This window comes from Hyperolius riggenbachi, chromosome 11, assembly GCF_040937935.1.
Source record: "Hyperolius riggenbachi isolate aHypRig1 chromosome 11, aHypRig1.pri, whole genome shotgun sequence".
Classification (NCBI taxonomy): Eukaryota; Metazoa; Chordata; class Amphibia; order Anura; family Hyperoliidae; genus Hyperolius; species Hyperolius riggenbachi.
Genome location: NC_090656.1, coordinates 135,626,594 through 135,639,435, shown reverse-complemented (window position 1 = coordinate 135,639,435; position 12,842 = coordinate 135,626,594). Strand labels below are relative to the sequence as shown.

Sequence of the window (12,842 nt, the reverse complement as noted above, 5' to 3'; positions counted from 1 at the left end):
CAATAGTTAAAGTTTTATATCCAGACACAGAAAGTGGCACTGAAGTAGCCGATTGCTGTAATTAATAAAACTATTCTTAACTAATCCTTCCATACCTTTTATATCAACAGAATATGTTACAGCCTTATCTTATTTGTTTGTACCTTCCCCGCAGTGCAGCAGAACACGTTATCTGCCTGTAGGCTGACCACACGTCTGTACAATCTCGGTACAGCAATGTCGTCTAAGGGATCGCGTCCGATTCCCATCGGGGTCATCTATTGAGTGTGTGTATGGGCCTTATGAACAGAGCTGATCTGTTGTGCCCTCTGATTCGTCTGGCAGCACCCAACCAGATGGACTCACACAGCAAACAAGAGGAGGAAATTATACCACACCATAATTATTAGTCTAATGGAAAATAAGGGTGTATACTTTTATATCAGTTGTGTGCTCTGTTGAGAAAAGCCGGCCAAGTGTTGCATGAACAGTATTTTAGGATGATAAAATCTGAAACCCAGTCCGACCCAAGTCCAGCCAGCAGAAATTGACATGCAGCCACCTCGGATTACATTGAATGGGTCCACACACGTCACCTGGCATACACTTGTCACCTGGCATACATGGCCTTGTGTGAGCAAGCTCTGCACAGACCATGGGGGAAACTATTTATTATGACATTTCGTGGCTTTGACTCCTTTCATTGGCAGCTTCAGTAAAGTGGTATGAGACTCAGCATTTCTTCTTAGCTCTAAAATATTATTTACAGCCTTAAACCTACTACCACAAAGATTGGTAGCAGAACAGCATTCAAACAGTTAAACACAACACTTTCTCCTTCAGTGGAAAGCTTGTTGCCAAATCAAATAGGTGTTAACTTTATATTTTGTGTACATCAGCTACGATTAGTAAACATTAGAAGCATTAGATTTGGCAAAATCGCAGTGGCAGTGCCTACAGCATTTTTGGAGCGACTTTATTTAATTATGTAGGGCCCAAAATTGCTTTGCTTGAAATCACTCTGGAAAGCACTGTTTTTTTTATTGGTAAAATCTCTAGCTTTTTTAAGTGCAATATGATGGCTGCATCTGTAAAAAGCAATGTTTTCCTTCCATATCCGCAGTCCTATTGCAATTTAGTTTTATGTATACTAATGCCTGTGACATTTGCTGTGCAGCTCACAATCAAAGCCCTCCATGTCCATCCTGACGCTGGTTTGGGAGGACCTGAGTGTTGCCTTCGAATGTCTTTAATGCCCCTTCGGCTGAACATCGATCAGGTAAATGTCTTTTGGTGCTTTGTGTTTACTCTTGCCTTTGTCTGTATTACTTAGGCCGTTTATAATGTAAGAACATGGAAAACAGATAAAATAAAAGTGTTATAGTACAGCAGACAGCACAAAATGGCATGATAAATGTTTAGGATCTGTTTCTGTGTCTGCCGCATGCTCCTGCTGACTCTCAAAGTGTTAATGATCAGTCTCTGGATCACAGTCTGACTGGTCAATAGGCACTACCATGGCACTGCATGAGGCCAGACAAAATGGCAGCTTGGTTGGGAGTGGAATGAGGACTGCAAACCTTCTCTGATCACTCGTTATCCTTATAGAAACAGTCTGGACTTACTCAGACCTGCTTCCTCCTTTTTATAAGCAAAAATAAGCATGTTTAGGTGACACACATGTATGAATCCCATTGATTGTGCTTACATATCTGAGCAGCAGCATCCTGACAACCCTATGGCAACCTTCAGCCAGCACTGTCCTAATAACCCTGCTTTCTGTGCTCCTGCAGGATGCCCTCTTCTTCCTGAAAGACTTCTTCACTAGCCTGGCATCTGGTATCCAACCGGTGGTGCCCATGGAGCTAGCCTCAGATGGTAGGTACTTTACTGTACACGCTATTGCCCTTAAGCTCTTCATACTTTTTTTAATATATATATTTTAATGTTTTTGTATATTGAACAATGTATTAACAATTAACATGTCAAAAACCTCTTCTTGTGAAGATTTATGTCAGACATTTTTTAAGACTATAAACTGAGTAAATTTATTATTAATGCGTTGTTGTCTCTGGACATCCCCTCCTGTTTATAAATGAAGCTGGCCATATACTTATAGATTTCCTCCTAATGTGCCAAAACGATAGACTCCTCTCTGAAAAGATTTGATTCAGAAGGAATCGATTCCTACCACACACTACACATCAATTTCCAATAGGTTCTGAAAATTGATGGAACTGCAGAGTTGCACTGTTCAATGCAGAGCAGAGCTATAGGCCATCGATCTGTCAGTGCTCTTGCCCAACTCCCCCCAATTGATTTACATCTTTTTTTTTATCCTGTTCAATCGATAGTTTCAATTAATTTTCCGATAAAATCGATCAAAAGTTGATAGATCAAACATTTTGGGGGATCGATTCCCAGCAGATTAATTACTTCTGCAAGAAATCGAAATGGGAAAATTGTTGAGTGTATGGGCACCTTTAGGCTGCAGTTAGGACATTTATGAAGTCACAGTACTAATGTCATCTTTTCGCCTGTTATGACGACAATGAGCAAGATTAATTTCATCCATATTCATAGCCTGGTGTTAAAGAGGAACTCCAGTGAACATTTTACTGTTGGCAGGTGATGTAGCTGCTGCGTGGTTTATGGCAGTTGGAAACAGCTGTAAACAGCTATTTCACACAATACAGCAAGGTTCACAGACAGGAAACTGCCAAAAGTTCGAACTTTTCTTGTGGGAGGGGTTTCACCATAATATCAGTCATACAGCGCCCCCTGAGGGTCTGTTTGTGAAAAGGAATAGATTTCTCATGTAAAAAGGGGTATCAGCTACTGATTGGGATAAAGTTCAATTCTTGGTCGGAGTTTCTCTTTAAACAACTTTAGTAGCAACTTGTATTTGGTATTTATCAAGTCTTTAGTAGGACACACCCTAAAGGGTCCCTGAGCAGACCCTTAAAATAAAAATCTGCAATTTTCTCAGGGTCACTTTAAAGGAGAACCTGACTGGTATAACACTACTTTCTAGTTTATACATTTCTAAAAAAAATTGATACAAAATACAGCATCAGTACACAGTAAAGAATCGGTAATTACAGTGACAGAATTAATATGAATAAATGTGTAACAAAATCCAAAACACAAGGGTGAGAGAGCCCTGCCCTTGCAAGCTTACAATATAAATTAATGGGGGAGGACAAGAGGTGGTGTAGTATGCAATATTCATACCAGAAGACAGTGTGTTATATGGTAGGAAGTACAACTTGATCAGAGGTCAAAAGGTGAACTCGCCTAAGATGGAGCGTATGCTTGATGGAAAAAGTGAAGTTTTGAGGGCATGTTTAAAGATATCAAAGGTTGGGGAGTGACTGATGTGTTGTGGCAAAGGATTCCAGAGGAGAGGGGTAAAGCATGTGCAAAATCTTGTATATGTGAATGTGAGGAGGTGATTCTAGAGGAGGGGCAGTAGAAGGCCATGTGCAGATCTGAGATTGTGGTTGGGTTGGTATCTGGAAACTAGTGAGGAGATGGACACAGGATACAGATTGTGGAGGGCTTTGTAAGTTAGAGTTAAGAGTTTGAACTGTATCCTCTGGTTAATTGGTAGCCAATGAACAGCTTGGCAGAGAGGAGCAGCAGAGGAAGAGAGTGAAGAAAGATGAATGCGATAAGCAGCTGAGTTAGTACAGATTGGAGTGGTGCCTGTTAGTTGGTTGTCCACAAAGTAGTATGTTACAATAGTCCAGAGGAGCTATAAGATCATGTATTAACATTTTATATATCTGCAGAAATAAGTAGGCTTTTCTGGCCTTCAGTTGGTTGTTGCTGATGTAAATGCCCCTTCAGTAGTAATGTGTTTCATGTCCTGGCCTACATGGGCAGAACTCAGACAACAAATGAGAAGTCCATTTCTTTTCAAGGACAAAACATTTTTCGAAAAGTATAAATAGCAAATGCTATTGCTTTTCAGTGCCGTACCCCAACTAATGACATTTCATGGAGGTTTCCTCATGAGGAAATTGTGGGGGAAACAATGTTTAGACCAAAATGCCACATATGACAGCTGCACGCAAAGTGCATAAAGCTTGCCCATATTTTATACTTGTGTGTTTCCTTACTATGTAAAATGTCCTCTGTCTAGCCTCACGTTTAGAATGCCATAGAAATCGAAGTGCCTCAGAGTGTGAATCAGGACTGGAAACCTCACTGGATTCAAACGAGGAGGATACCTCATCTCTGAGTTCAGCATCCGATCAGCCAATTTACTTCAGGTACTGTGAAGCTAGCATTAGAGAATGACTCTGTGGTAATCACAGGAAATGGGGACACAAGTGGTGATCTCTTTATGACAAATGTGTGAGGAGGATAGATACACGCTGTAAGGCCTCTTGCACACTACATAGGATTCCAATTTTTTTATATGACCCCATTTTTTATTCCGATTAAAAAAAAAAAAATAGCCAGCATGCAGTCATATTTTTTTTTTAACAGAATAAAAACATCGGATTGTATAAAAAAAACAACGCATGTAGCGTGCAAGAGGCCTAAGATGTGAGAAATAAAAGCCGAGAGCGGTGTGTCAGACAGCAAGGCTCACAGCATGGAAGTAATGTCAGTTACTAATTATTAATGGAAGTTGGGCAGAAAATAGTTGGAAATTGTTTATTATATATATCACTGAACATGAAAGAAACTGTAAGATTAAAAGGAACCGAGGTGAGACATATGGACACTTAAACTGGGTGGAGGTGCCCAATGCATAAAAGATAGGCTAATAAGCTGCTAACCTTCTAGACAGAGAGGTAATCTTACCTCTCTTGAAGAATTTGGACCAGCTTATTGAAAAAGGTCTTTTATTCAAGCACATAAAATTGTGGGCGTCTGCGCGCTTCCTAAGGTCAGTGAAAAAACAGGTGCCTTAATTGCTATGGCTGTGTAGCAAGCATGAGCGCCATAGCAGTTATGGCACCTGTTTTTCACTGACCTGAGGAAGCGGGCAGACACCCGCGAAATGCGTTGTCAATTTTATTTGCTTGAATAAAATACTTTTTTTTCAATGAACTGGTCCAAAATCTTCAAGAGAGGTAAGATTAGCTGCCTTATTTACAGTAGCAAGAAAAAGTATGTGAACCCTTTGGAATTATATTGATTTCTGCACAAATTGGTTATAAAATGTGATCTGATCTTCATCTAAGTCACAACAATAGACAATCACAGTCTGCTTAAACTAATACCACACAAATAATTAAATGTTTCCATGTTTTTATCAAACACACCATGTTGTGTGTTTCTTCCAAACAACTCCACTTTGGTTTCATCTATCCACAGAATATTTTGCTAGTACTGCTGTGGAACATCCAGGTGTTCTTTTGCAAACTTTAAACGTGCAGCAATGGATTTTTTTGGGACAGCAGTGGCCTCCTCTGTGGTATCATCCCATGAACTCCATTCTTGTTTAGTGTTTTACATGTCGTAGTGTCGCTAACATTGATGTTGGCATATGCCAGAGACATTTGTAAGTCTTTAGCTGACACTCTAGGATTTGTCTTCACCTCATTGAGCATTCTGCGTTGTGCTCTTGCAGTCAGCTTTACCGGACAGCCATTCCTAGGGAGAGTAACAGCAGTGCTGAACTTTCTCCTTTTATAGACAATTTGTTTTACCGTGGACTGATGAACTGCTAGGTTTCTGGAGATACTTTTATTACCCTTTCCAGCTTTTTGCAAGTCAGCAATTCTTAAAGGATACCTGAAGTGACACGATGAGATAGACATGTGTATGTACAGTTCCTAGCACACAAATAACTATGCTGTGTTCCTTTTTTTCTTTCTCTGCCTGAAATAATTACATATCAGGTATGTAAATGGCTGACTTATTCCTGACTCAGACAGGAAGGGACTACAGTGTGACCCTCACTGATAAAAAAAAAATCCCATTTTTATCTCTTTCTTGCCCTCAGAAGCCATTTTCTGCTAGGAAAGTGTTTTATAGTTGGATTTTTTATCAGTGAGGGTCACACTGTAGTCACTTCCTGTCTGAGTCAGGACTGAGTCAGCCACTTACATACCTGATATTTAACTCTTTCAGACAGAGAAAGAAAAAAAATCAACACAACATAGTTATTTGTGTGCTAAGCACTGTACATACACATGTCCATCTCATCATGTCACATGTCATTTCAGGTATCCTTTAATTGTAGGTCTGAGAGCTCTTTTGTGCGAGGCATCATTCACATCAGGCAATACTTCTTAGGAAAAGCAAACCCAAAATTGGTGTGCGTTTTTATAGAGCAGGGCAGCTGTTACCAACACCTCCAATCTCATCTCATTGATTGGATTCGAGCTGGTTGACACCTCACTCCAATTAGCTCTTGGAGATGTCATTATAGTCTAGGGTTACACATACTTTTTCCACCTGCACAGTGAATGTTTACATGGTGTGTTCAATAAAAACATGGAAACCTTTAATTATTTGTGTGGTATTAGTTTAAGCAGACTGTGATTGTCTATTGTGACTTAGATGAAGATTAGATAACATTTTTTGACCAATTTGTTCTGAAATCAATATAATTCCAAAGGGTTCACATACTTTTTCTTGCTACTGTATTTACTTTTAAACAATATCAGTTGTTGGGCAGTCCTGCTGATCTTTCTGGTCAGTAGTATCTGAATCACACACCTGAAACAAGCATACAGCTTATCTTGTCAGATTTTTGTCAGAAATGTCTGATCTGCATGCGTGTTCAGGATCTATGGGTAAAAGTAGGAGGAATAAGGGAAATAAATATGTCAGCCTCCAAAACATCTCTCAACTTGGGTACCCTTTAATTTAAAGGGGTTTGTAGATAATGTAGCGCATTTCAGATAACTTACAGCGGAAATATGTACTAAATCTAAACCTAATTTCTGCTTTTCTGTTTCACAGAGAATTCCGCTTCACGTCAGAGGTACCAATCTGGCTGGATTATCAGGGCAAACATGTTACCACAGAACAGGTGGTAAGTCCTGTAGAGATTGCTGACTGTAGTTGGCTTATCTTATAGCTGCTGGAGCTGTGCGTTGTATATTTCATCTTTTTCAGGGACTTTAGTCATTAGACTAAATACTTGATGGAAGCTGACATTGCCCGAGGCAGATTACATACTTGTTCCTTGGCATTCTTATTGGTAAAACTGAAGAAGTGTTTTGCTGCCCTGGAACTAGCATGCGTGAAATATGAGACAGTGACAATCAACCTTAAAAGGGATTTGGCTAAGTGATAGATGAGAGAGTAGCAACAGACATAACTGTGATCTTTTACTGCTCCGCTTTAAAGGGGAACTGAAGAGAGAGGTATATGGAGGCTGTCATGTTTATTTCCTTTTAATCAATACCTGTTGCCTGGCAGCCCTGCTGGTCTATTTCTCTGCAGTAGTATCTGATTAAAACCAGAAACAAGCATGCAGCTAGTCTTGTCAGATCAGACTTATAAGTCTGAACCACTGAAACACCTGATCTGCTGCATGCTTGTTCAGGGGCTATGGCTAATAGTATTAGAGGCAGAGGATCAGCAGGGCTGCCAGGCAACTGGTATTGTCTAAAAGGAAATAAACATGACAGCCTCCATATACCTCTCTCTTCAGTTCCCCTTTAAACTGATGACCCTTGTTTATGCCATCACCCAAACTCCATACTGCCAGGCCCAGAGTTTTTCACCCCATCAGCTGCCTGCAGGGTGGACTCAGACCTGAATAAAATCTCCAGGAAGTCTTATAAGTGTACAATCATTTTATAAATTAGAATGCATCCAGGAAAATGCTGTTATTTAAAGACAAGATCTCAAACATGCCTGTAAGCAGATACATACATGGGTACTTCCATTGGGTCAGACAAGCATAAGAGCAAAACACATTATAAATGGTAAAGTTATTTAAGTTTGATGAAGCTTATTTGCCTGCATTTAAGCCTCCACTTATCTGTTTATTTCTCTGTAGCACCCTACCCCGTCTTGCTTTTGGTATTGAATATTGACATTGCAGAATTGCATTTAAGCTGCTCTGAAAGGCATAGAAATCCTTCCACCATACCTCCCCTTCATACGCCTCAGATATCACTCTGAGATATTTCCAGCCTGCTGTATCCGCTCCTCTAACACTTGATGGAGGTCTGCCCTTCGCATCACTTTCAAGGCTCCAGGACTTCTCCAGAGCATCGCCTACTCTTTGGAATTCACTCCTGCACACCCTCAGGCTAATCTGTTCCCTATTGCTTACCCACAATCTTCATAGCTCCATCCCCCTCCCTTGGACTTAAACTCCTCTCCCTTATGTGTTGCTATATATATATATATATATATATATATATATATATATATATATATATATATATATATATATAATAAGCCTATTTGGCAGGCCCAAACCACCCACGGCTGCCCCAGGTCGCCCACTGCTCCCTGCTTGCTTCCTACTAGGAACCGATGGTCTTGAGGGCGGGACCAAAGCTCCGTTATCGGACCAATCACTGCACCACTGATTTCGGGCCGATATTGGTTGAAAGCGTTGATTGAGCATGCTCTGGAAAGTCAGTCAAAAGTGCTCAATTGGGTGCGTGGCGGTAACGACATTCGATGTCGCAATGACCGGCGTATATGATGGATCCCCGGAAGCTGTCTTGGCAAGTGTAAAATGCACCCCTCCCACCCACCCTCGTTCCAGCGTGCAGTGTTTTTAATGCTCACCTGTCCACTAGCGCAACGCCCGGCCTCCTGCGATATTATCACCGTGTCCACTGTTACCGTCAGTGTGTGTACCAGTTCGCACAAGGTGCATGTGTGACATCGTAAATCGGTCTGCGGTGTATGGGCAGGATCTCTCTATGATCAGATGCAATCAGAGAGAGATCCTTCAGCCTGATGTATATAACGAGCTGAAGAAAATAAACTACCTTTACTTACCTGGGGCTTCTTCCATCCCATAATGGTCACTCCATCCCTCAATGCACCTTCAGTCTTCTCTCCAGTCCTGCTGGCAGGCTCTAAAGTATCGCTGACCCCCGGCAAGTGGGCATTGTCTGCGCATGCGTGGGTGTGCACTTTGCACCACGTGCCCCCGTCACCATGAGCACACTCCAGATGACGTGGGTGTGGCCTAACACCCGTGCATGTGCAAAAGACAGTCGGCGATACATCAGAGCCTGCGAGTAAAGCTAGTTTATTTCCTTCACCTCGTATAGCCTTTAAAGGGATCCAAGCAGCTCCTGGCTTCAAATAGCTGCAAGGGCTGACATTGTTCAGAAGCTCAACCCCTGCTGTTTTACAAGTGCTGTTATCCAGGCTAGGTGTGACATTCTACAACTGTAACTGATGTTTTCTGTTTGAAGTACAATGGGGGTTTGTTTGTGGTCAATTAAGTCTAAAGAGGTAATTTCTTATCTGTCTTCACCATCTCCTGCTCAGGGACCGCAGGTCCTTTGCGGACGGACAAAGTGGCTAATTTAACTCTTAGATGTAAAAAAATGAGGTAAAATTAAAGTTTTTTTTAATAATAAACCACATTTTTAGAATGCATTTTTTATTTGCTATAGAGCTGCCCTGGGTGTTAAAAATGATGCTCGGTTCACTTTAAGGCTGCTGCTATGCAGATTTCTGTGCTGTTACTTTATATTTAGGGTCCTGACCTTTATCCTGTGGTATTTTCATTTCACAATAATCATGTCCGATCTCCCAACTGCATTCAGGAAATGTTTCTTTTATTTTAGGGGACATTTGCTGGTATTTTAATAGGACTGGCCCAATTAAACTGCTCTGAGTTGAAGCTGAAGAGACTGTACTGCAGACATGGGTAAGACTGCCCGCCATGGGCTACATTGTGAATGCATTGCCACTGTAGAATAGATTGTTGATCTGATGGTGTGTGATTTTAAATCACATGAGTGTTTGTGTGATTGGTCATTTTGTTCACCTTCAGAGTTGGGCATCGGACAGCTAAATGGCTGGTTTGTGTAGCATGTGTTGTATCCCTAAATTTGTTATTGAGACGATTTCTTCTAAGAGCAACAGGTACGGCTCCTTCTGGCATGCACTTTACTCTGTTCATCTACCAGAGAATCCAAGTAGGTTTAGGTGCAGCCAGAAGACGGCACAGTCTGCCTCTAACATTGCCATTTATGCAGTGCTCACATCTTCCATAGCACTTTATAGAGTACACTGACCACCTCATGTTACTCACAATCTAATTTCCCTACTATGGTCATTGTGTAGTGTGGAGAAAATGCACTCTAATCAAATCCATTCGATGTGCCAAGACCCGGTATGTTAAGAACCCTAAAGGTAGCCATACATCTAGGGATGATGGGCAGATTCGACCAAGAGACAAATCTCTCTCTGATTGGAGAGAGATCTGTCGGCTGCCCATACACCGCAGGCTGATTCCCGATCAATTTCATGCTGAAATCGATCTGGAATTGGCCTTGAGCTCCGCATCGCCGCAGTGCCCCACTAATGTAAAAAGTCCGGGATTCCCCCACTGCATACACACACGCCCTTACTAGGAAACCACGTGGTGCGCGCGTAAGCAGAGGGGAATGCGCCAGGAGCAGCCGAGGGACAAGCTGAGGTCAGGTAATGTATACTTTACACGGGGTACGGGGTACTTTGACATTAGGGGGGGGGACAGCGTCTGGGGTTTCGTCGCGTTCGTCGATCATCGGGAAATTGCACGCCGTTCCTGCCACGCACCTGATTGAGCAAGTTGGCCCAACATCTTGAAGCATGCACAATCAAGAATGCGACCAATTTCATCCTGAATTTGGTCGCATTGTCAGTCGAGCATGCATCTGTGGGCACCGATTTTATCCAATTCAATTATTATAATCAAATTGGACTGTTGATCGGCCTCCAAGTTGCCTGATGTATGGCCACCTTAAGGCTTAATACACACATACAAACTTGGTTGTACAGATTTACCATATCTATGTAGTATCAGGGCCAACAGATTGAAAATACTTTGAAAGGACTGTTTTGATAGGCTCTTATACTACATGACAGTGGTAAGATTGAGCAACTAAGATTTAATCCGTGTGTGTGGTGAGCCTAACACACCTACAACATATGAACTCCATGCAGATTGAGTCCTGGCTGACATTGTGGTGCTCGAACACTGCTAGGGGGTGGAGCTATCATTCGACAACCTAATTGGCTCTCATGCCTATCCCTGCTGTAGTAAGGATTTACAAGCTATTTCAGCTTTTTAACCACTTGCCGACCGCACACTCATACCGTGCGGCGGCAAAGTGGTAGCTGGAGGACCAGCGACGCACATCTGCGTCGCCAGGTGCCTCCCTAATTAATCAGGAAAGCCTGTTAGATCACGTATGTCTTCTTTGTTTACATTGAACGGCGCTGCTGCTACAGCAGCGCCATAAGGCTGATTGGCCGGGGATCGCCGCCATGTGACAGAGGACAGCCTGCCACAGGCTGCACAGGACGGATAGCGTCCTGTGCAGCCCCGCTCACCAGGGGTGAGAGGGAGGGGGGGAATTTCGCCGCGGAGGGGGGCTTTGAGGTGCCCCCCACCCAGGCAGGCAGGAGCGATCAGACCCCCCCTGCAACATCATCCCCATAGAGGGGAAAAAAGGGGGGTGATCTGATCGCTCTGCCTGCAACCTGATCTGTGCTGGGGGCTGCAGAGCCCACCCAGCACAGATCATAAAAAAACACCCTGGTCCTTAAGGGGGGGGGGGGGGGTAAAGGCTGGGTCCTCAAGTGGTTAAGCTGTGTGCACATGCCATTTGTGTGTCCATTTTGTGTGCACAATTTCTTGACCATTTTCACCAATAAGAACGGCCAGTGCATTTATCACTGGTTTTGTGTTTTCTTTACAGCTCCATTTAACACAATGAATAGGCTAAAAAGCAGACAAAAACGCACACAAAGGGATGACCCATGCATACTACCTTGTGCTGTGTTGTATTGGAGTGAGCAGTGCTGCGGTAACAGATCTATGATAGATAGATCCATTGCAGCTCTCTCCACTGCATAACAACACAGCACTGCATGTTTTTCCAGACCGCAGCCGTGCTGCCATTCATGAATTGATCTCTCCAGGGCACTATCTGCACAGAGTTTGTATGTTCTCCTGTGTCTGCGTGGGTTTTTCTCCGGGCAATCCGGTTTCCACCCACATCCCAAAAGCATACAGATAAGTAAATTGGCTTCCCCTTAAAGTGAACCAGAGACGAAGCACCCTTGTGTATTTTACCATAGAAATCAGTGGGAACATTAGAGAAAACATTTACCCTGCTCTCTGTTCCATCCTCACTGCTAAAAGTGTCTGTTATCTAGCTGAGATAAGAATCCCGGACTGAGCATTAAGTCTGGCTTTGCTATAATGACTCAGCTATAATGATTCCTGAGCAAAGCCAGCAGGGGGCAGGCTTGGACTTGAAGACACCAAAGAGAACACAGTCTCAGCTATAATTATTCTGTAGCAAAGCCAGACCGACTGCTTAGTCGGGATTCTTATCTTAGAGGTGATAACAGGCAAATTAAACAGAGAACAATGTAACAAAGAGCAGATTAGGTGTTTACTGTCATGTTCCCACTGATTTATAAGGTAAAATACATGAGGTTGCTTCATCTCTGGTTCTCTTTAAAGGGAAGGTTCAAGCAAAATAAAAAAAATGAGTTTCACTTACCTGGGGCTTCTACCAGCCCCATGCAACCATCCTGTGCCCTCGTGGTCACTAACTGCTGCTCCATTCCCCCGCTGGCAGCTTTCCGACCTTGGAGGTCGGCGGGCCGCATTGCGTACATTTTTACGCATTCCCGCTAGTGCAGGAACATTAACACATACATTTTTACGCATTACTGGTTCAATG

The 12,842-nt window shown here is 42.6% G+C and overlaps 1 protein-coding gene across 1 annotated transcript in view; it reads left to right on the top strand.

Moving 5' to 3' along the window:
• The window catches only part of ATG2A (autophagy related 2A), a 179,470-nt gene that overhangs the window by 160,954 nt on the left and 5,674 nt on the right, over positions 1-12,842 (top strand). Inside the window, exons 34-38 of the mRNA XM_068259988.1 lie at positions 1,157-1,258; positions 1,773-1,857; positions 4,127-4,256; positions 6,910-6,982; positions 9,723-9,805. Coding sequence (XP_068116089.1) covers positions 1,157-1,258; positions 1,773-1,857; positions 4,127-4,256; positions 6,910-6,982; positions 9,723-9,805 — 473 coding nt within the window. The remainder of the gene's footprint in view (positions 1-1,156; positions 1,259-1,772; positions 1,858-4,126; positions 4,257-6,909; positions 6,983-9,722; positions 9,806-12,842) is intronic.